Here is a 24,957-nt window from a genome sequence, read left to right as displayed (position 1 = left end):
AACGCAGCCACAAGAAGAAAAAAGCACAAGTAGAGAATCTATGCATTCATCACAGCCATTGTGTTAAATTAAAAGAATGGTTGGAGCCATTCTTATAGAAAACAGAATGAGATGAAGTAGTGCGTGGAAGACTTCATAACAGACAAGTGATATATCCCAATGAATAAGGTAAAGGAAACACAAAACAGAAATTAGATTACACCTATTTAACAGATAGACTGTTACTTTTATCCTTTTTTCCCCAAAGGGATAACAGATTTTCTTGGCCCCTTTCTCATTTACCTGATAATTTTACATCATCACGTTAACAAATCAAACTAAGATCTAAACTGGGAGAGAAAAATATTCCCAGAGGTGTAATCCAAATACAATAATGTTTAAGAAATGTGCAACCAGTGAGCAGGATTTGACAAACTATCTATTCATGTTCAGTTCAGAGAAGGTCTGCTTCATCATTAGAAACATTTCACTTCAAAACAGCAGCCACATCTTGCTCAGAGTGCTCAAAGGGGCGATTCAATTCAGAAACTCAACAAGATGACTAGGCAATTTTGAAATGGTGATAATCTGTCTACTGACAATGCACATTTCTTTATTATTGTGAACATAATCACTATTACATTCAGTTACACAGTTCTACAGATTGTAAAAAAATAAAAACCAAAATAATTCCTCTTTACTTCATTAAATCTTATTTTTTCATGCTTCAGTCAAGACAGGTGCAGCTACAGGAGTCTTCCCCACCCCAGCTCAATGTAACATACCTTCTTCTAGCTTAACTGGTGTGCTGGGAGGAGTACGGGCTGAAGTATGATCAGGAGCACTCTTTTCTTTCTGTTGCCTGGCATCTTCTGAAGGTTCTATAGATGAATCAGTATGGGAATTAAAAACAGCATATAAGATTCTTCTTTAGGGATGCAGGAAAACAGACATCCTGCTACACACACAAAAATCTTTGAAGAAATTTTTTTTCTGAGTGAAAATTCTGTCTGAATACCAAATAATTCCAAAGCAAGCAAAGGTAAGGTGCAGACCAACACTGTTGCGATCCTAGCTGTCACAGAAGTTATGTTATCCAACTATTTCAACTCAAAACATTTCTCAGTAAAATGGACTGAAATGATTATACAACACTAGTTTGGAGCCACGCATTGGAAAACACTGATCTAAAGGGAGGGGAATCTGCTGGGGAAGAGCCAAAGGAAAAAATAACTGTATGGAAGAAGGGCACCAAAACTAAAATTACACAAAGTTCTTTTGCTTGCTTTGAGTTTATTTGCAGAACCTTAGCATAAACAAAATGTACATTACTCAAAGCAAAGAATGAAAAGGTGCACAGATAATCACAATGTAATGTGCAATAAACTGCAATTATTCCAAACAGATTCTGCAGTGGTTTTAGAATTTTTCTTCAAATTAAAAAGGATCCCCCCACACTCCCTTCCAGCTTCAACAGTAGTTGGATACTAAAGGAGCAGATGTTAATGTAAAACAAAAAAGCCACCTTAATATTTAGAACAGAGATGTCCTCAGTACCAGAGCACTATTCTACACAGTTCATCCAGACGAGAAAAACCCACCAATTAAATTAAATCAGCCCCACAGGTAATAAGACAAGCCAACGAAAGTTGTCCAGAGATAGCAGAGACTCTGTAAGTGCAAATTAAGCAAGAGATAGCTTCCCCTTGATTGAAAACTCAGTGGTACCATATTCGTTAGTACCTGAGGCCTCAGCCAAAAGGTCAGGATTGGAACTTAATGCTTTGATGACTGCTGTGTGAAATTCCTTGTGTGGAGACCTCTGCTCATCTGGCTCCTCCTGATTAAGATTTGTGATGATTTGCTGCATGGTCTGACAAGAAACTTGTGCAGCAGAGAACTCAGAATTATCTAAAGATTTAGATAGCGTTGATCCTTCATGAGTCTGCAAAATCGTCAGATCTGCTTCTTTCACTGCTCCTTGAAAGGTTTTTGACCTGCTTTGCAACTCCAGAGATTTTTTTCCAGAAGAATTTTGCTCCCTGTAGCTGTGACTTTTAAGTAAAACATTTGGCTTCCCAGCTGGTTTCTGTCTCAATACCACAGTCTCTCCATATTTTGATAGCTTATCTACGTAGGATGTAGCAATGTTACAGAGAAAATAAAGGGGTATGCAATTACATAGACACAGTAATGTTAACACCTCAGTCCCACAAAATGCTTTAAACCCTGTACAGAGAAAATTACACATGAAAAAGACAGAATTTGTGACTCTTTATACGTCAAGATATCAGAAGGTACAGCAAGAGCAACACACACCAATAAGGGACGAATCACCATACAGTTTTTAGAGGAAATGTAATTAGTACATTGCCCTGTAAGTTATTATTTATATAACAATAGTGCCTAGCATAGGCGCCAATCCCTGGGTGCTCCAGGGCTGGAGCACCCACAGAAAAAATTAGCAGGTGCTCAGCATCCGCCAGCAGCCAAGCTCCCCCATCTCCCCCACCCAGCACCTCTCCCCACCAGTGGCCCCGCTCATCACTCGTCCCCCTTCATCCCAGCACCTTCTGCCCGCTGCGAACATCTTTTCGCAGCATGCACCCAAAATCTAGGAGGAAGGGGGAGGAGCGGGGACGGGGCATGCTCAGGGGCAGAAAGAGGTGGGGCAGGGGCTTGGCAGAAGGGGTGGAGTGGGACCTGGGTGGAGGGGACCTCAGTTAGGGCCTCTAGGCAGCATAGGCACCCCCCCAAGGAGAGGGGAAGTTGGTGCCTATGCTGCCTAGAGGCCCTAACTGAGACTGGGGTCCCAATATGCTAGGTGCTGTGAAAACACATGCCCTAAAGGATTCATAATCTAAATAGACAAGATGGCCAAAGATTTAGCAGGGAATCAGAGGCACAGAAAGGGGACATGACTTGCCCAAGGTCATGCAGCAGAGTCTAAGCCAGGAATAGAACCAGATCTCCTTAGACCCAGTCAAGTGCTCTACCCACTGGACCAGACTCTTGTAAAGACTGGTAAAACTGTACCACCAATATTCCAGTATAAACAATACCATCTGCTTAGTGGATGTATCATAGCTGCTACACTGTAAAACTTAATATGATAATCACATAGAAGAGATTCTTCAAATGCCATGGTGAATTCTCCTTTATTGCAGCGTGATGCTCTCACTACATTTTCTGATAGGTTAGTGGTTCCTGGGGAGAATTCTGAGATGTGTCCTAATCATGTCTCTTCTTGCCTTGTGACTCCTTTTCAAAGCACCAACTGGTAATTTTTTATCTGCATTTTCCCAGCTCAAAATATTTACCAGATCTACAACTTGCAACAATGAGTAAGAAAATTTCACTCTTGTTACCTAAAAGCAATGTCAGATTTTTACTCATTGGGCTATCCTATTAAAATGAAACAATCTGTAGTATACCAAGTTCAATACAAGGTCTGTCTGAACAAAGTCTCAAGCCTCCAAATGCAACTTTAAGTGACAACAAAAACTGGCCAAATTCTGTGGATGGTAATTAATCACAATTCCCTTTTGACTCCAGTGAAGTTTTGTTTGATTAAGAACCAAGACTTTGACCTAATATTGCTTAGCATTTCAATGGTGGTTTTTATCTCCAAATTGTTTTGCAAATATTGTCCCCAATTTACAGTTGTAAAAATTGAAACAAGAAGTTAAGTAACTGACCCGCGCCCATAGAAGGAATCTTTATCAGAGCTAGGATTAAGAATGCAGAAGATCCTGGTTCCCAGTCCCATGCTCATATCAGCTAGGCCATAGCCTTGATGTACAGGGTTACATATTAAAAGCAAACCAACCTTCAGAACCTTTCTGCTTCCTTTCCACTTCTTTGCGATACTCTTCCAGTTCTCGATCAGTGAGTTTGTTGAAGGGGTTTGGTCCTGCAGTGCTCACTATAACTCGTGGCTGATATTCCTTCTCAATGATTGCCTTCGATGCAGTCACCAGTTCTCCCTGGCAAAAGAAACAATTAAGATGTATGTGACAGAATTCTGACAATGGCTGAGGCTACAAGCAGCCAAAACACAATACAAGTTTGATTAAAAATTAATCTGAAAAAACACAAAAATATTTTCGTAGGTTACATAAGCAACAGTCCCAATTTTGGAATCTTTAAAATCTTTAATTTACAGGATATTTTACATTAAAGAAAAACCAGCCCTCATGAGTAAGTGGTTACATACATCACTGTTTTTACTAGGGCACATCCACTATTGAGCACCAAATCAAATTGCAGCAGCCAAACAGGCATTATTGGAATACATTTGCTGGCAGGAAAGTAGCAAGTTTCCTTATTTCCATAGAATATTGTGACCCGATTCTGTAAGTGCTCTGTGTGCAGAACTCCAGTAGAAATCCCTGGGATTATCACACACAACACTCACAGGATCAGGTTCAATATTTATAAACCCTCAATGCTCAGGGGAAAAGCAATTTCCAGCAGTTATATACTATCTAACAGATGTTAAATTGTTTATTATACATACATGTACACAAGATTAAGCGTTTATCTGTTTATTATATTAAAACGCTTAATAATACAGTTTAAAAAAAGACTTTACCATGCCTGTTTCAGATAGTGTCTTTCACACAAACTGGATCCAAAACATTATATGTCATGAAGTATTATATTTAGCACTGCTAATATTCTGTGTCCAAAGGACAAGAACAGAACATGCTGATGTACAGGGAAGAGGCTCTCTCTCTCCACTAATGGCAGGTTTTCTTATCACCTTCTCAGGATTGAAGCTAATGGCTTCATATTGCCTTAAAGATGGAAGATGCTTCTCTGGGCTGTCTGTTATGGATCAGACCTTTCAGGTCATTTGTCTGTTTAAGAGTTTCTCTGTTAATTGGTCTGATGTACAGCATTAGTTTAAAAGTTACTCTGATGCCTGATCTGAACCCCTCATCAGCACAGATATCTACAAATTTTTCTCTATCCTCAAGATGATTTTACTTAAGGGTTTGTGATGTATTAACTGCCTTTGCCCTAAGTGCTTCTGTATGATACGGGCTCCGTGTACGTCACAAAGATCACGGATTCCGTGACTTTCCGCAACCTCCGCAGGGGCCAGTGTGGCTGAGCCCAGAGCCACCCAATCAGCTGGCTCTGGGACCAGCCGTTCAGGTGGCTCCTGGGACAGCCACACCAGCTGCTACTCTGGTGGTCCGAGCAGCGGTCTCCGGGCGGAGGAGCTGTAGTCCGCGGCCCCAGGCAGCAGTCCCTGGCCAGCTAGAGCAGCCTGCAATCTGCGGCCTCTAAGCTGGTGCCACTGGCCACAGATGCCACCCTCCCCAGCAGTGCTCCCCTTACCTCCTCCCAAGATTTAATCACAGGTATTTTTAGTGTAAGTCATGGACAGGTCACAAGCCATGAATTTTTGTTTATTGCCTGTGACCTGTCCATGACTTTTACTACCTGTGAATAAATTGAGAAGCCTTACGTATGATCAGAGATTCCTCACAAGAGTACACAAGTGATCCAGAAAGCACTGAAGTGGTACATTACAGCTGCATTCCATGTGAAAAGGTCATCAGATTCTGCAAGATATTAAGTGTAGTGTATGATTGGCTGTAAATGGTGGATAGTTTCTCTAACTTTTTTTCATGTTAAATTGTTATTTGTATTAATAATCAAAAGTCTAAATATAAGTAGAGTGTAGAAATGATTAGTAGAACCAGAGAGAAATTAAGTGCTACAGGCAAAAAAGGTTTCTGCTGTAAATTTAAAAAAAGATGGCATAGATGAGACAGGGAAATATTGTTCTGGACAGAAGGCGCTGATGAGGAGAAGACTTCAGCCAGACTGTGTTAAGGGACAGAAGAAAGCTTTCAGTAGAGGATGAGCCACTAGAGATAGAGAAGCACAGATAGACAGGTGTCAAAGCACGTCAGAAAAGTTCCAGACACCTGCATAGGGGGCACAGAGTAGCTAAATGTGAAAGTCTTCACCCAGCTCAAGAAGCCAACATTAGCAGCAAAGTGGTGCCCAGGGTACGTGTAGGAAAGTTGTCCTGAACTAAAACTAAACTGAAATTGTTTCAAAATGTAATCCCATTTGAATTAATGTAAGTTTGCCACAGAAATACAGCTTCATCACCAAAGGGTAGCAACAGGAAGGAAGATGACATCTGGCACTTAAAATGAAAAGCCCTCAAACACATTTGAATGAGCCCTTTCCCTTGTGTTAATGTAGATTTGTAGTGATTAAAATCAAAGATATTTTATTTTCAGATTAATGAAAGTACACCCTTCAGGAACTTATTAGAAACTAAACATTCTAGTGTTTAGAGATGAGTTAATATCAGTTGTCCTCTTTCCCGGTCATCCAGTTACCCAATGCTCAATAGAATCTGATTTTCCTAATTCAATTTAGTAGTTAAACTGCATGCTGGCCCAATGTAATGTCTCATACATATGCACTCACTCCTGAAAAACCTGGAGAAGCATACATAGCCCTCCTCACTCTGGCCCAAATGAAACACTTACTATGAAAAAAATACCCACTGAAATCCTTCACAAACTGCCTTAACACATTTTGGCAAGCAAGTCCTCCTGCAGACAATTCATTCTTTAAAAAACCCTGGAAACCTTTTAATAGAAATATATTCTTGGCCCTTTCCCCTCCAAATGGAGAAAGTAGAAAAGTCCATTAAAAAGGAAAGACTAGCATCACAAAATTCAATTTGTATCTTTATATTAGAGAAAAAATGTCCACGTCAAAAATAAAACCAAGTGAAATTAATGTTGTCATTGCTGATCAGGACTGTATTAATTTTCTAGTACAGTATGTAGAAAAGTTGCTTCAGAGTTTTAATGGACAACCAGTAATTTTCCCTTAAAATTTCAAGAAAATGCAGATTTTAAAGCTTTCTAATTATGTGTATTTCTCTGTAATATAACACTAGAGATATTTGCATGAAAACAAGATATTAGTTTTTAAAAACTAATGAGCTATGGCTGCATCTGAACCCATAACCCTTTATTTACAAGCATCACAACTGATTTCTTTGGAAGTGACTTTGATAGAGGATTATAACCTTTGGTGGGGAACAAACAGCAGATGAACTTTCAAAGAAACTAAGAAGCTGTCTTACTGTCGCCAGTAAAATAAGAACAACAACAGAGATTTGGAGCTCCCAAGTCTTATAACTTCACTAAAAAAAGATGAGCAGGGGGGAAAACAATCAATGCCCAAAACTACTTTGGATTCATCTAATAAAAAGATTACAAACTAAACATGTAGTGAATAACTGAACCATTAGCAATAAGCTGCGTGGGCTTACAAAGTAGGAAATCATGCCCGATAAAGCACATGGGGTTTTTTATAGGATTACAAAATTAGCAGACAAAGGGAATGCAATAGATGTAATGCATGTTGATTTCACTGAAGAGTTTGATTATGTGTCTCTTACCCTTACTTGTAATTCACACTAATTTGATGTGAGCACTGTCACATGAATTGAAAATTGACTAAAATACTGTAAGCAAATGGTAGCAAAAAACAACAAGGCATTCAGTTTGGAGGAGTGGGGTGACTAATGGATCAGTATTTTGTTTTGTCTTATTCTGGAGGACATCTTTATTCATTACCGAGAAGAGAGGGTAAGTAAGATAAGCACATCAAGTTCATGACACTCATCATTTAGCAAGTAAAACTGTGAGGCCAGGGAAATAACACAAAGGGACTTGGAAATTTGGGCAGGAAATGGAGACAGATTTGTCATCCTAAAAATATGCAAGTTAATATTCCTGTGGGAAAATAATCTGATACACAGATATTCAGTCTGAAGGGAAACACCTTGACTTCAATGGAGCTACAACAATGGACAGCAGCTGAAGATCTGTCCCCTGGACAGAAGTAATGCTGAAAGAGACCACAGGCTATAGCAGAATACAAAAGAAATATGATATGAGGTTTTGGGCTGCATAAGCAAAGGCATTATGTCACAGAGCAGAAAGGTGATAGTCATGCTCTGCTGAAATCACACCTGGAATACTGCAACCAGTCTGGACAATACCAGAGAGATGTAAAACTGGACGCAATTCAGAGAGGAACAATATAAGTAATTAGGGGGTTGAAAGGATTGACTTCCTGTGTAAGGAAAGACAAAAGTAAAAGGGTTGGATAAATAATTTAGGGGACTGGGACGTGAATCATCTAAAGGATAGAAAATCAAAGAAAAGAAGAATTGCGTACCATAGCAGAAGGGGATAAATATCTAGCAGTGATGGGGTAAAGTTAAGGAACAGAAATTTTATTAGGCTTTTCAAGAAATATTCCAATGGATTAGTCCGCAGAATAGTCTCCCAGTGGAAGGAGAGGAAGCCTCATGATAGACATCAACATTAGAGACATCACTAAAAATAAACAACATGGGCTGGTGGGGAGGAGAACAGCAGGATCCATGAAGGACTTGATGAGCTTTTACATCTTTAAACTTCTATGATCTGATGATATCACGTGGACTTCAAGAAATGCTTGTTCCTTGAGGCAGATATAGACTGGGTGCATTGTAGAGGGAGCTCTTGCCATTTGGAGGTTTGTGTGTGATTTCACTCCCTGTTTACCCGACAGGAGAGGTGTTCTTGGTAAAAGCCTACAGGAAGGGACTGAAGGTCCCTGTAAGAGGCCTGATGCTCTGTCCCATCAAGCACTCATAGACTCATAGACTCTAGGACTGGAAGGGACCTCGAGAGGTCATCGAGTCCAGTCCTCTGCCCTCATGGCAGGACCAAATACTGTCTAGACCATCCCTAATAGACATTTATCTAACCTACTCTTAAATAGCTAAAGCTCTTCATTGGAGTTGGAAGAGAAACTAAAAACAGAAATTTCACAAAGGTCTAAATCTCCACCAGAGCCTCCTGCTGCCTTAAAAACCTGGATGATCCCAGCATGAAATGCACCACAATTAAAGAACAGCCACTGGAAGCAGGACAGAACGGCTGACTCGATCAAGAATTACTTTGCTTTCCTTCTCCAAAAAAGAATAGTGCAAAGAGTGTCCATTCAGACACATGTGATTTGAATTAACTATGGATATTCTGAAACAAAGAACTTAAAGTTTTTGGTAAATAATTAGATTAGGTGGAGACTTGCATTACCAGGACCAAAGATATGGTTGCAATGCAAAGGCAGGAATTTATAAAAATCTTCATGAGGTCTCCAAAACATGCAAGTATGAAACTATCTTGAATTCAGAGTAGGAAGCAGACTTTCCAAACTGATAATAGTAGCCATATTAGAAACTGCAGATGAGTTGAAATTACTGAAGATATGCTACTAATTGCTTCATTCTGGACACACTTTAATAAACGGCACATTCAAGAGGAAGGGTCCACCCCATTTCATCACTAAGTTTTTGATGTTTCAGAAGAAAGTCAGGGTTCTTTCACTAAACCAGGTATGTGATCCCCAATTTAAAAAACAAACAAAAAAAACAACAACTTACCTTTGTTTTCTATAATATAGTTTAAAAAAGATTAGATGGCACAAAATATTTTTGAGATTATTCATCAAGTCGGAATCCAGGAATTTATTGTGTCTTCATCTATAATGAGAGAGGACCTTAAGGAAGAGCTCTCTCAATATGATGATATAGAAGAAGCTGATGTTCCTTTGACTTCATTTGGACCATTATCTGATTTTAATATTATTTTAAACTATAATAGACTATTTGAAGTTTGTCTGACTACGTGTGACTGACTTGTGCATTAGGACTGCTTTCTTTACTATTTTAACAACAGAGGAGCAGTGGGCGAGACTGGCAGCCATTAATGCAATTTCTTTCCACCCTTGAGAAGTATGAGGGGTAAGTTTCTCCCACACAGAAGGTGAACAAGAGAAATGTCCAACTCTGGATAATGCTATACATTTCCTACATGGAAATTTCTGGTAAAAAAGAACTCACTTTGTAAACTTTCTGCTGTATTTTGCTTTCATAAATGCAAATTGAGAACACATCTTAATCTTAGGGGTAAATATGAACAGTACTGGCACCTAATATGAGGATCTTTCCTCCCTTTATGATGCACATGAAATACAATAGATAACTGATAGCTTGAAAGCTTGTCTCTCTCACCAACAGAAGTTGGCCCAATAAAAGACATTACCTCACCCACTTTGTCTTGCTAACAGATAACCAACTCATTTAAAAGTTCAGGCAGTTAATAATTCACATTAACATCATGTGCTTATATAGTGCTTTTTATCTGAAAGGACCAGGTCTCAAGGTGTTTAACAGCCAGAGATCACCACTGAAATGGAGCCACTTACAGGGCAGAACACAGAACTTACTCAGCAAAAGCAAAGCTATGGAGCAGTTTTTAGGAAGAGACGTGAATAGCTACTCCATTTCAAGAATAGGGAAATGGCCCATCTTGTTGATTTTATTACATCACAGAATGTCAGTGAAAAAAACCCACCCAAATTCCCTATTTGGTTAGGATTGCAGCAGACACTTAGTTAATATGGTTCACAATGTGATTACAATTAGGTGATGCATAAGGACCTTGTGATGCGACATGACCAGAATTTCTTAGAGCGTGAAAGCATTTGACTAGGCAAAATTGATAATTTATCAGTTCAGCTCTAGGCAAGACTGGACTCAAATGATTATATACATATTTTGTATGTAACACTGGAATTTTCTCTCAAACGAATGTGTTACTAATTCATGTATATCCCAATGTTAACTGAATATTTATTTTTTTAAATCCTATTCAGATAGCAATTTCTTACTATTTACTTTATTTGAGTGCAAATTTCTAAGAAACTGACAACAGAAGAATTTCTAGTGCTCTATAAAATCCTGACAATGCAATTGATTTTTAAAAGTTAGATTGATTGCGCATTATATTTCCTATAGGTTTTTTTTTGCTCTGAAAACATCTCACATGGAAGGGAAAATATATAATTTGTGTTTGGATTTTCAGCACAATCTACCTACATCACTTGCTTACCCATCAATGCCATTTTTTACAATACAATCATTCCTCACTCTTCAAAATATTCCTGTCCCAAATTCCCAATTCTCATTTTATACAAAGATAATGTATAGGTAGGTAACTACTACTCTATGTGTCAAGACAGCTAATTTTACATCATTTCACTGGTAACCTAGGATTTTAACGGACACCAATAAAAGGGGAAAACACACTTCATTTGGATAGTTTGCCCTGACATTATATACTGTTAAAAACATATTACATACTTTTGCTCATACTTCTGGCCTCTGCTACCTTTAAAATCCTTGTAAAGTACTTGTGAATACTTTCATTACAAGAGCACTGCAATTATTCAAACACTTTATAAGAATTGAAATGAAATCTTGCATTTCACTGGTAAAAATTATTACTGTATATTGTGATGACACATTATTTAAAACCACCAATCCCTCTGCTGAAATTATGATAACTGAGCAGAGAAGATAGAAAAGTGAAGGACAGACACAGCTTTTGAAGTGTTTGCTTTTGGGTTTATATTTTCTAGCCTTAACTCTGAAAAGAATAATTCATTACCCTTCTCTTTAGAATATAGCTACCTTTTGACAAGAACATGAGATTTGGCCTGAAAAGCAGCGTTTACCCCGCTCACAATATTATGGTATATGATGTATCTACAATACAGAATGGCTGATCACAGATGACATGTTAAAAAAAAATAATCACAGGACTTGCAACAACTATACATTTCAAATTGTTCTCAGTTCTTGACAGGATAAACATGGTGATGGAGAAAGGAAATTTGAGGCACAATTTATTTAGCTTCCAGTTGATTTGAGAATTTGATGGAGGTGGTGAGGGACAGAGAAGAAAAGGAGTGATACACATCTACCTGCTGAAGTTCCATATTGAACTCCCACCAAAGGACAGACTGAAGAATTTCCATTGTGGAAATTATTCCGATTTTACTTAGCCTCCCAAGAAAACCCAAAATACATTTTAGATTTATCTTCTGCCTTAATTATACTTCATAAAATGCCATAGATATTGTTTATTCATTAACCATTTGAAAATTAGTATATTTAGGACTCAGCCCTGTGGAGTGTGAACAACTCCTGTATTTCAACTCCTATTACAGGCATCCAGCATCCTTGCAGCACAGGAGCCTTAAAAAACCAAAAAAAAACCCCACTTTCTGATTTTAAGTCAGCTTGGTAAACCTTAGACCTGTGGTTATCTTTGGAATTACATTGATGTGACTGGGCTGAGACTAGGCTAGCTCAAAATGGATCTCAAATTAGGATTATTGAAAACCAATGACATGCACAAACCAAACACCACATGCAGAACTCCTGACAAGCCCCGTAACTTCACGCACATTTTTATGCTATTCACCAGTTTGAATATATAAAAAGAAACTCAACAACTTTAAGAGGTACTTTACAAGGGTAATTTAACTGCCTGTAGAATGGCACATACATAATTTGTACATCCATTTAGTCTGGGGGTAGCCAACCTGTGGCTCAAGAACCACATGCAGCTCTTCAGAGGTTAATATGCGGCTCCTTGTATAGGCACCGACTCTGGGGCGGGAGCTACAGGTGCCAATTTTCCAATGTGTCTGGGGGTGCTCACTGCTCAGCCCTAGCTCTGCCACAGGCCCTGCCCCACTCTACCCCTTCCTGAGCCTGCCGTGCCCTCGCTTCTCCCCCTCCAAGGCTTTTGCACGCCACGAAACAGCTGATCGGAAGGTGCGGGGAAGAGGGCGAGGCGCTGATCAGAGGGGCTGCCAGTGGGTGGGAGGCACTGGGAGTGGGGCAGAGAGGAGCTGATGGAAGGCTGCTGACATATTACTGTGGCTCTTTAGCAACATACACTGGTAAATTCTGGCTCGCGCTCTCAGGCTCAAGTTGGCCACCCCTAATCTAGTCTTTCAATTAAAGCCAACTCTTTAGCTATTACAGGTAACAGGGCAGAGTAGGGAGAGGTAGAAGTGGAGGGTGAACAACAGTATTTAGAGCAGTATGAGAGGGCAGTAAGTACCTTTCTAACAGAGAGAGATTTAGCGGGACTAAAGGCCTGCTCTGTGAGATCGAGCCCTTCAATAGTTTCCGTACAGTCTGAGAGGGGAGCATCCTGCAACAGTAAATTGAGTAAACAGAGCAAACCAAGCCCAGGCTTTAACATATCAACCATGAGCATTATGTGACACTAGTTATAAACATGCAGAGAAACAGTAAATGGTAGATAAAATAGCAATGATAATGAACTGACATGCACATAAATATCACACAGACTGAAAAATGCTATGTTCATGACATGACTAGTCAAACTTCATACAGTGCATCAGAAAATACTTATCTGCTGCCAATTATATTACTCACATTTACTGAGATGTACGTTTTTAAGTCACAAGAGTGTGCACTTCTCTGAGGATAGAGAACACTTTAAACTCTTATTCTGAACAATAATTAAAAAAAGGTCTATTTACTTAGTGCACCAAAGACAGTATTTTTAGCTTAATGATTTTATTGTTGATGTACAATACCAATAGTTTTTTTCTTTTTTAATTGCTCTCCAAATAAATTATTGTCAAGTTATCAGAATATAATCAATACACACTATTACACAAAATTGACTCTGCTATTTCCAATATCTTATATTTTAAAAGTACATTAACATGAAAAATATCCAAGTTGTTACAAAGCCTGACTAGCTTTGAGCAGGATTCTATCCCATACAAATAGCCTTTTCAAATTTTCATGCACTACGTTCAGCCATAAATCAAAGAGCATATCTCACAGACATGCATCAGCTACACTAGTAAAGCCTCTTACATTTCAGACCCTGAGCACTCTCACAAAGACAATGGTGTGTTATTTCTAACACTTACCTTATAAACAGTTACTCTCTGCCAATTAAAGAATAATGTTACAGTGACATATTAGGTGACAGTAGAGGACACCAGACATTAACTTTAAGATTATATTTTATGGCACTCTGTGTTCTCACCTGTACAAGACTCCTGTCCACTACTACTCCACAAAGAACCTGTGACTGAGGACCAGCGGTTTTAATATCCTGTAAGTTTTGCTCTCGGATCTGTGAAGAAAAAAGCAGGATAAATACATGTGAACAGTAGACAAATCCGTTTTATCCACTCAGTTTGTGGGGGGAGGGGCAAGAGACAAAACAAAACAAAAACAACAAACCGCTTTTTCAGCTAGGTTTTAGGGACAGATCCCAAGTTGGTATAAATGATCATAGCTCAATGGATGTCAATGGAGCTGAGACAATTTACACTAGCTGAAGATGTACCCCCAGAATTCTATTGATCTAGATTAGTTTGGTATCTAGGTATCACAGCATGCATTTGCCTTCCTTTTACATGGTAAAAGTAGACTGATCAGGTAGCAGAGAAAGACAGTTTAGAGGGGCATCAGAGCATTCTGGATCAGTCTTTTACTGTGTTCAACCTTTCAGTGTCCACACATTCCATAACCACACCCCACAGAGAGTAATTCCAAAACCAACAGGAAGTGCTACTAAATAATAGAATAATAGAAATGTAGGGCCAGAAGGGACCTTGGGAAGTCATCTTGTCCAGCTGAGGCAGAACCAAGTAAACCTTGATCATCCCCTGACTGGTGTTTGTCTAACCTGTTCTTAAAACCCTCCAGTGATGGGGAATGCACAACCTCACTTGGAGGCCTATACCAGCGCTTAACTAACCTTTGTAGCTAGAAAGTATGTGCGCACGCGCACATTTAATTATATACACCTCTACCTCGATATAACGCGATCCGATATAACACTAATTCAAATATAACGCACTAAAGCAGTGCTCCGGAGGGGCAGGGCTGCGCACTCCGGTGGATCAAAGCAAGTTCAATATAAAGCGGTTTCACCTATAACGCGGTAAGATTTTTTGGCTCCCGAGGAAGCATTATATCGAGGTAGAGGTGTGTGTGTATATGTGTGTGTGTATATATATTTATAAAAAACCTAAATCTTCCTTGCTGCAAATTAAGCCCATTACACTTAATCCTATATTAGTGGACATGGAGGACAACTGATCACCATCCTCTTTATAACGGCCAGTAGCACATTGGAAGTGTGTTTTCAGGTCCCTCCTCAACCTTCTTTTCTCAAGATTAAACACTTCCTCTTATATCAGGTTTTCTAAACCTTTTATCATTTTTGTTGCTCTCCTCAGCACTCTCTCCAATTTATTCACATCTTTCCTAAAACGTGGTGCCCAGAAGTGGACACACTACTCTGGCTGAGGCCTCGCCAAGGCTGAGTAGACTGGAACAATTACCTTCTGTATCTTATATACAACATTCCTGTTAATATTAATACCCTAGATTGATATTAGCCTTTTTTGCAACTGCATCACATTGACTCAGTCAATTACTGATCTATCATCCCCAGATCCTTTTCTGATGTACTTATACCTAGTCAGTTATTTCCCATTTGTAGTTGTGAATTTTATTTTTCCTCCCCAGATGATGTAGTACTTTATACTTGCCTTCATTGAATTTCATCTTGCTGATTTCAGACCAGTTCTAAAATTTGTCAAGGTAGTTTTGAATTTTGATCCTGTCTTCCAAAGTGCTTGCGACCAATCCCAGTTTTGTGTTATCTACAAATTCTGTAAGCACACTCTCCACTCCACTTTTCAAGTCATTAATGGAAATATTAACTAGTACCAGACCCAGAACAGACTCTTGCTGGATCCCACTAGAGATTTTTCCCCACCCGTTTGACAGAAAACCTTTGAAAACTACTCTGATCTTTCAAGCAATTTTGTACTTACCTGATAGCAATTTAATCTAGACCACATTTCCCAAATCTGCTTATGAGAATGTTGCAGATTACATCAAAAGCGTTACTAAAATCAAGATACATCACATTTATAGCTTTCCCCCATCCACTAGGCTAGTAATCCTGTCCAAGAAGGAAATTAGATTGGTTTGGCCTGATTTGTTCTTGACAAGTCCATGTGGTTATTACTATAATTCTACTATCCTCTAGATACGTACAAATTGATTTAATAACAATACTCTTTACCACCTCAATTTACAATCCGAACTTTGACAGTGGTGGCTATACTTTTGAAGTGAATGTTAATGAGTACATTCGTTCAAGAATGCAAAATCCCTCATTTGCATGAGCACAAATGGATATTTCTGAATGCAAAAATCAGTTAATTGCACAAAGTAGTATCCATTTGTGTATCTAAATACAAATGCTCTCTTTCATGTCTTCTATGTCTGCAAGCTATCTCCTTACTCCACAATGTGGGAATAGAAATAAAGTAATTCCTGAACTTGAATATCTTGCGAGGACAATGAAACCATAATTGCTGACCCAGCATGCAACATTTCTAAAGTAGTTTGAAGTGCTGTTTCTAAAGCTGCAGAAGAGGATAAATTTAGAGGGATTCACTTGTGATTGCATGGATGAGAAATGGATATTCATCTTAAAGTTATGTTGTAACAAAAGAGACGATCCATCTTATTATCAACACCTACGATTATTAAAACTGAAAAAATAAAAAATCCTATTCCCACAATGCTGTTTATATTCTTGGTTTACTCCTGGCATTTATCTTGACTGGGGCAATGAAAACTCATGAAATCAGTTTTACTTCTGTTTTTGGTTGGTTTCACTTTCAGGTTTTCAGCACCACAGTGGAAATGTTCATTTAACAATTGTTTTCACTTTGTTTCTTTTTAATTGTGGAGACATTTTTATTGATTTTAGGTTTTATAACCATTAAAAAAAAAAATTTTAGACCATGTTTTAAGTTGACAGTTTCCATGACAGTTTTTGCAAAAAGGTAAGAATGAGTCTTATTCCACATATTCTTTCCATTGTCAGTTGCAAGTTTATTAACAATTCTGTTTCTCCAAATATATTTTATAGTGGAAAGCAGGAACCTAGAATATAATTTGTTTTGGCACTGCACTTCTAGTTATTTTAATCTTATGTTGACAGTTCTTTATACTATTTAGTAGAACTGGGACCATTACAGAGCAGATACTTCAGAAGAGTCAGGGTATTCGAGCTCCTTATATAAAGCTCTGTCTATGCAATCTAGTCTGCCTCTGACCTTTACCTCTGTCTGAAATACTGCTCCCAAAACCAGGGTTTCCATAAATTATTTGTTTTGGACAAGACCAACAAATCTACCATCTATGTTGCTACACAAAAATGTTTAATATTGTTCTTAGAGTACAATTTTTTGATGACTGGATTGCTGCCAAATACCAAACCCAATAAAACCCACACAGCTCCCACAGGAAGAGCAGATTATAAAAACTTGAAACCTAAGTATGTGAAGGACTCTACGTGATAAGTTCAACTACCATTTAACAAGCCAAGGGCTTTCAAAAGAAGGCATGATCACACAGAAAATGTACCATTAGCATGAGAAACTCAACATAACGAGTATCAACATCTGCCTGCTTGAACCTTTCAAATGTATAGATTTCGGTTTCAAGATTTATGCCTTTGGGATTGGTTAAATTGCACTGGACTTTCCATATTAAACAGTTACCATTCCACAATGCTGCTGGGACAAAGATGATAGCTCTATCCTTAACCCTAAACAGACTCTCCTTTAGCACTAAACAGTGTTCATGCCAGTAACCTTTTACAAGATTTTACCTGCACAAACTCCCTTTTCCAATAGTGGAATCAACTAACAGCACCAGAAACAGCAATTAGAGGCAAGTTAGCCCATTACTAATTTTTGCTAACATAAGAACGGCCGTATCGGGTCAGACCAAGGTCCATCTAGCCCAGTATCTGTCTACCGATAGTGGCCAATGCCAGGTGCCCCAGAGGGAGTGAAGCTAACAGGTAATGATCAAGTGATCTCTCTCCTGCCATCCATCTCCATCCTCTGATGAACGGAGGCTAGGGACACCATTCTTTACCCTTCCTGGCTAAAAGCCATTTATGGACTTGGCCACCATTAATTTATCCAGTTCCCTTTTAAACATTGTTATAGTCCCAGCCTTCACAACCTCCTCAGGTAAGGAGTTCCACAAGTTGACTGTGCGCTGTGTGAAGAACTTCCTTGTATTTGTTTTGAACCTGCTACCTATTAATTTCATTTGGTGACCCCTAGTTCTTGTATTATGGGAATAAGTGAATAACTTTTCCTTATCCACTTTCTCCACATCACTCATGATTTTATATACCCCTATCATATCCCCCCTTAGTCTCCTCTTTTCCAACCTGAAGAGCCTAGCCTCTTTAATCTTTCCTCATATGGGAGGCTCTCCAAACCTCTAATCATTTTAGTTGCCCTTTTCTGAACCTTTTCTAGTGCTAGAATATCTTTTTTGAGGTGAGGAGACCACATCTGTACACAGTATTCAAGATGTGGGCGTTCCATGGATTTATATAAGGGTAATAATATATTCTCAGTCTTATTCTCTATCCCCTTTTCAATGATTCCTAACATCCTGTTTGCTTTTTTGACCGCCTTTGCACACTGCGTGGACATCTTCAGAGAACTATCCACGATGATGCCAAGATCTTTTTCCTGACTTGTTGTAGCTAAATTCGCCCCCATCATATTGTATGTATAGTTGGGGTTATTTTTTCCAATGTGCATTACTTTACATTTATCCACATTAAATTTCATTTGCCATTTTGTTGCCCAATCACTTAGTTTTGTGAGATCTTTCTGAAGTTCTTCACAGTCTGCTTTGGTCTTAACTATCTTGAGTAGTTTAGTATCATCTGCAAACTTTGCCACCTCACTGTTTACCCCTTTCTCCAGATCATGTCTGAATAAATTGAATAGATTTGGTCCTAGGACTGACCCTTGGAGAACATCACTAGTTACCCCTCTCCATTCTGAGAATTTACTATTAATTCCTACTCTTTGTTCCCTGTCTTTTAACCAGTTCTCAATCCATGAAAGGACCTTCCCTTTTATCCCATGACAGCTTAATTTACATAAGAGCCTTTGGTGAGGAACCTTGTCAAAGGCTTTCTGGAAATCTAAGTACATTATTGTCCACTGATCCCCCTTGTCCACATGTTTGTTGACCCCTTCAAAGAACTCTAATAGATTAGTAAGACACGATTTCCCTTTACAGAAACCATGTTGACTATTGCTTCAAACTACCAAACAAACAAACTGACCAACACAAGTTCAGCACACAGCAAGTAACCCCCAAACACAAACACACACACACTACAGATTGCCAACATTGTTAAACCCCCAAGCTGGGGCCCCAGGGCCAGACAACGGGTGCTCCGGCCTCCATCCCCCAACGGATTTCTCCCCCAGCCCCCAGAACTGCCACTGGTCACGTAGTCGCTTAGAAAGCAGAACTTGCAACAGGAAAAAGCAACCTTGTGGTCGGCCGGCCTGGAGGGACGAAGTTTCCCCGCAACGGTTGCTTCCTGGGTAGGGATGTTGGGGCCCGCTTGCCTCCCTTGTATGGGCATGAGCCACTCGCGACCCCGCAATTGGCTTATCGTAAATTATGACGAAAAATTTGCTATATATTGCCGGCCCCCTCCCGGGGACGGGCGGAGAGAACTCGAATTCCCGTCGAACCGTACCCAGGCCTGATCAACCTGAAGCTCTCTCTCGGCTCACGCGTTTCCTGAAGCCTAACCGCTTGCCGGCCGTAATGAAACTTTTGTGGTTTGTATGTGTAAGTAGAATTAGCTGTTAAGTATAACTGTGCTGCTAGATAAGAGGCAAAGACTGATTCCAGCCGCCCCAAGGCTCCTGCTAGGGGAAACCCGTTGAACCAGGAAACCTTGAAAGCAAGGGGGACCAGTCAAGCCTCACAATTTGTTTAGTGAGATTAGTTGCTGCATTTATGATTACTAATAGCACCAATATCACTTTTACTAACCCCTGGAACCTGAATAATTACTGGGATTACTGGGACTTGGAAAAATATCAGGGCCAGCTTCTATTTGTAATTGCAGTATTTGTATTATTCGTTCTGGTATTATATTGTAAGCCCAAGCTGTAACTAATCGTGTTGTCCCTTATCCTAGTCTGTGACTCAGTTAATAAACCCTCATTCTCTTTAACACTAAAAGTGATTGCTTGCGTTTTCTCCGTCGCTACCCTTGGGCACTTGGCCCCACCCCCCAGGGCATCCAGTGATCGAACCTCCGCCCTACCCCAACGCTCATTACCCGGTAGATAACGGGCACCTGGTGGCCATATCGGTGGAGCAAGGGGCGAGAGTAATCAGTAATCAACAAACATAAGTTTATACTTTTGCAAGAATGGAAGCTAAATAGGATGATTCAAACACCTTCCTCATAGAAGACCAGTAGTAACATTTAAAGTTAATTTCACACAGAGACTGGAATTCAAACCACTAGACCACTTTAAAATGGTTAATATCTGGCTCAACAGATCTGGGAGGAGGGCGAGAACCACACCTTGCCTTATCACAGCCCAATTATAAAGCAACATCCAAAGACTGGTGGATCTATATTTCTGAGCTTTAATTTTAAATTGACAAAGATTTGGAAATATTTTGCAAAGAATTTTAAGATGAACAGAAGCCATTTTAGAATACATATTTAGCTAATCCCATCCCTAAAAAGCCCCCAAAACAGAAACAAAAAAATCACAGCACTACCATGATGATTGATCTTTTTTCCCTACTCTTCTTCTGTCTTGTCCATTTAAATTGTGAACTCTTCAGGGCAGGGACTGTACATTGCTTAGCTTATGTTCTTGGTTGGCCACCAGGCTCTATCACAATTAACAATAAACAGCCACATCATGTATGTGACTCAATTCTGGATCCTACCTCCTGAAAGAGAGTCTACCTGGAATTTTATAACTTAATAGCAGACACAGAAGCTGGCCAAGCAGTAATAAGTTCGTCATGGAGGTCACTGATTCTGTGACTTCCACAGAGGCTGGCGCGCCTGACCTGGAGGCTGCCAGAGCAGCTCAGGTAGCCCCTACGCCAGATGTACCAGCCGCTGCTGCAGCAGTCTCGGGCCCTCCTGCCCCCCCAGGGCTCAGGGCTGGGGGTGCAGGGCGGTGCTTACCTGGGGGGAGGGTTCCCTGGAAGGGCGACAGAAACTTCCCTCCCTCAACTCCTAACTCCATGTGCTGCTGCCGCCATCTCAGGCACTGCCCCCGTGACTTCCACTGGCCGCAGTTCCCAGCCAATAGGAGCTGCAGAACCAGGGCTTAGGGCAAGACGTAGCAGAGGCAGCACGTGCAGCTAAGAGCTGGGGTTGCCACTTCCCTGGAGCCAGGCAGGGAGCCTGCCCTAGGCCTCCCTTCATCACCACCGAGCAATGCTGGCTATTCCTTATAACCCTATTCTAACTCCAGGTGCTTACACACTGATTATTAAATAATTTGTTCCAGTACCTTTCCAGATATTGAAGTTAGGCTGATTAGTTTACAATTCCAAATGGCCTCTTTTTCTCCCTTCTTAAATATAGGTATTATGTTTACCCTTCTCCAGTCCTCTGGGAACCCACCCATCCTCCAGGAGTTCTCAAAGATAATTGCTAATGGTTCCAAGATTGCTTCAGCTAGTTCCATATGTAACCTGGGATGAATTTCATCAGGTCCTATCAACTTGAACACATCTAACTTACCTAAATATTCTTTAACCTTTCCCTATTTTGGCTTGCGTTCCTCCTCCCCTTGTTCTTAATATTAACTGTACTGAGCATTTAGTCACCAATAATTTTCTTAGCAAAGATTGAAGCAAACAGGCATTAAACACCTCATTTTTCTTGATGTCATAAGTTATTAGCTCTACTTCCCCGCTGAGTAGAAGAGATACACTTTGTTTCATCTTTCTCTTGCTCCTAGTGTACTTAAAGAACTTCTTAATTGCCTTTTATGTCCCTTTCTAGTTGTATCTCATTTTGTGCCTTAGCCTTTCTGATCTTGTTCCTACATGCCAGTGCTATACTTTTGTACTCCTCATCAATTTGTCCATGTTTCCACTTTGTGTAGAATTCCTTTTTGGATTTTTAGGTCATTAAAGAGTTCCTGGTGGAGTCGTACTGGATTCTTATTACCCTTCCTATCTTTCCTTCACATTGAAACAGTTTGCAGTTGCATGTTTAATGTTGTCTCGAGGAAGCACCAGCTCTCCTGAACTCCTTTTTCTATTAGATTTTCTTCTCATGGGACCTTACCTACCATTTATCTGAATTTGTTAAAATCTGCTTTTTGTTTGTTTGTTTTTTTTAAGTCCCCTATCCTTATTCTGCTGTTCTCACTCCTTCCTTTCTCTAGAACTATGAAAGCTATTATTTAATTATCACTTTCACCCAAACTGCCTTCCACCTTCAGATTCGCAACCAATTCCTCCCTGTTGATCAGAATCAAGTCTGCAATGTTTATCTCCCTGGTTAATTCCGTTCTGGAACAAAAAGTTGTTCCCCACTGCATTCCAGGAACTTACTGGAAATTTTATCTTTTGCCGTATTACTTTTCCAACAGATGTCAGGGCAGTTACAGTCTCCCATTAGTATCAGCTTTTGTATTTTGGATATTTCTGTTATTTGTTCTAGAAATCCCTCATTCACTTCCTCTTCCTGATCTTGTGATCTATGGCAGACCCCTACCAGAATGTTACCCCTATTTTAACCCTCTTTATCTTAACCAAGAAGCTTTCAGCTTGTCTATCTCATACCTCCTTCTGGACTGCAGAACAAGATTATATATTCTTGATGTATAATGCAATGCCTTCTCCCTTTTTACTCTACCTGTCCTTCCTGATCAAGCTATACCCATTTATACCAATATTCCAGTCATTAAACTTATCATACCAAGTTCCTGTGATGCCAATTAAGTCATAATTTAGCTTATCTACTAATACTTCCTGTTCATTCCCATACTTTTTACATTTGAGTACAGACAACCCCCAGGTTACGCAAACCTGACTTACACATATCCGTACTTAACAGAAAAAGTTCATAAGCTAGCAATAGGGGTTGGAGGTTTTTTTTGTGAATAATGGTCGAGTATACATTTCCGACTTACGCAAAATTCAAGTTACACAAGGTATTCTGGAACGGAACGCTTGCGTATGTTGGGGAGCATCTGTACAAACATCTAAGATGTTGGGCTGATTCCCCCACTAATTTCTTTCTTGTAATTTTCCATGTCCTCCCCACCCCCGCACATCTAACCCTTTGGTATGGTAACTTTTTTTAGATACTTACCAGTGGGCTTTTATCACATGCCCCCTTTGAACGCAGTTTAAAGCCCTCCTTGGCTCAAAGGGAGCAGGTGACAAAAGACTACTGAGCTTAGTTCAAGAATAGATAGTGACTGTTTCTGCCTCTAGTTATCATGGTGAGGACAATGCAGAAGCCATGCTTTTGATTTCTGCAAGATCTTTTTACAACAAAAATTATTAGCTGTTTACAAGTATGCAATTTAAACAAAAGTGATGGCAAATTAAATTATTTAACAGCAGTTACAAACCTTGTTCCTCATTTCTTGGACCTCCTTTGGATTAGTGTTCAATGGAACAAACAGGTTAGGGACAGCAGAGGTGGCAGTTCTATGTCCATCCTCTTTAGTCCACTGCAATGCCAAGAACAGTTCAATAGTCAGAATTGCTGTAATGGCAAGGAATATTAATAGCAGCAAATCTATATAACAACTAATCATGCATTCTATATAAATGCAGAAAACTGAATCAATGGTTACACTCTATTCCTTTATAAGAGCACTTAACTCATACACTTCTTCAGTGGCAACAGAGTCAGAAAAGGAATTCAAATAAATGTCTACAGAGACACTATCAACTAGAATATCATTTCCATCTCCAAACCTTTGCACTTATTGTTACATGTAACACCAGAGATTTCTGAAACTCAAGTAAGTTTATCAGCAGTTCATTTTTCTGTGCATTTGACAGCACCACATAATTAGACAGCTTCAGCGTTTTCCCTGTGTACTTTGTTTCTCACTTGGTGAAGAGACCCTTAGCAATAAAGGAGACAAAAATCCCTTAATACTTACTTTTAAAGGAAAAATTGAAGAAAAAGACATTTCAAGATATGCTATGCAAAGGGTTGTCTCAATTTTTTTTTAAATTATGTAATTTTTTCTAAAATTGAGTTGACAGTGTCCCTTTAAATCACAGGGAAAAAAATCAACCCAGATAAAATTAAGATAAAGCTATAAGTGTTTTTAAATCCTAGTATGGTCATATTCACCTTCACATTTTCTCTTTGAATACTAAAATGAGAGCGAAATCACTGATTCAATCCTCTGATACTCAACAAACATCAAAGCAAACTGAAAGCATAAGATGACAGGAGTGTGAAAAGCAATGTGATGTCACTAACCAGGTTTAGTGAATGATTTTGTACTGTGAAGCAAGAGTGGGCATCACCAAAGTTTTGCATTAAAACAAACTACTGTATTAGAATATACTGTGTTTTCAGAATTGTTTCTGTACAGATAAATAGCTATATCAATACAGCAGCCAAGGGGAACAGTTTGGTGATGTCGAATATTTTATATAACTTATATAGCTCAAAAGATTACAAAAATATCCCAAACACAAACTTAAAGCACTTCATGGGCTCTTCACAGAAGGTTGTTTTACATGGTCATTGCATCTAGGATGTTGACGGGGTTTCTGTGCCACAACACTAAGCTTTTTCTCTTTACCTCTGATTCATCAAATGCAATATCTCAACAATTCTCAATTGCTATTGCATAGAAAATGCATTGAACATTTAAAACAAACCTGTTTTAGAAAGCAAATGCTATGCACTTTTCTGAGTAATTTTGAGAGACAATAAGATAGCCAGAAATTGTAAAACTTTAAAAAGCAAACAATTTTAAAATGTTTTGCACTGTAAAGAAAAAAATGGAATGAACATGGAGCTGTGGAATACTCACTGATGATTATCTTCTTAGATAAAAATTAATCCAGCTTTTTATTAAAGATAATTTGAGTCAAAACATTAAAATATAAAAACAACA

At 39.2% G+C, this 24,957-nt stretch overlaps 1 protein-coding gene across 19 annotated transcripts in view; it reads right to left on the bottom strand.

The window, feature by feature from the left end:
- The window catches only part of ADD1 (adducin 1), a 126,105-nt gene that overhangs the window by 12,156 nt on the left and 88,992 nt on the right, over positions 1–24,957 (bottom strand). For 9 of the 19 annotated variants that reach the window (XM_030564211.1, XM_030564203.1, XM_030564201.1 and 6 more), the window contains 6 exons: positions 23,440–23,541; positions 13,974–14,063; positions 13,005–13,097; positions 3,809–3,965; positions 1,723–2,109; positions 765–860 (listed from right to left, as the gene is read on the bottom strand). In XM_030564211.1, the coding sequence (XP_030420071.1) occupies positions 765–860; positions 1,723–2,109; positions 3,809–3,965; positions 13,005–13,097; positions 13,974–14,063; positions 23,440–23,541 (925 nt within the window). Of the gene's footprint in view, positions 1–6; positions 132–764; positions 861–1,722; positions 2,110–3,808; positions 3,966–13,004; positions 13,098–13,973; positions 14,064–23,439; positions 23,542–24,957 lie in introns of those variants that run through there. The other 10 variants (XM_030564215.1, XM_030564208.1, XM_030564216.1 and 7 more) reach the window with 4 other exon arrangements.

This window comes from Gopherus evgoodei, chromosome 5, assembly GCF_007399415.2.
Source record: "Gopherus evgoodei ecotype Sinaloan lineage chromosome 5, rGopEvg1_v1.p, whole genome shotgun sequence".
Lineage (NCBI taxonomy): Eukaryota > Metazoa > Chordata > Testudines > Testudinidae > Gopherus > Gopherus evgoodei.
This window is presented reverse-complemented; position numbering and strand designations above follow the sequence as displayed.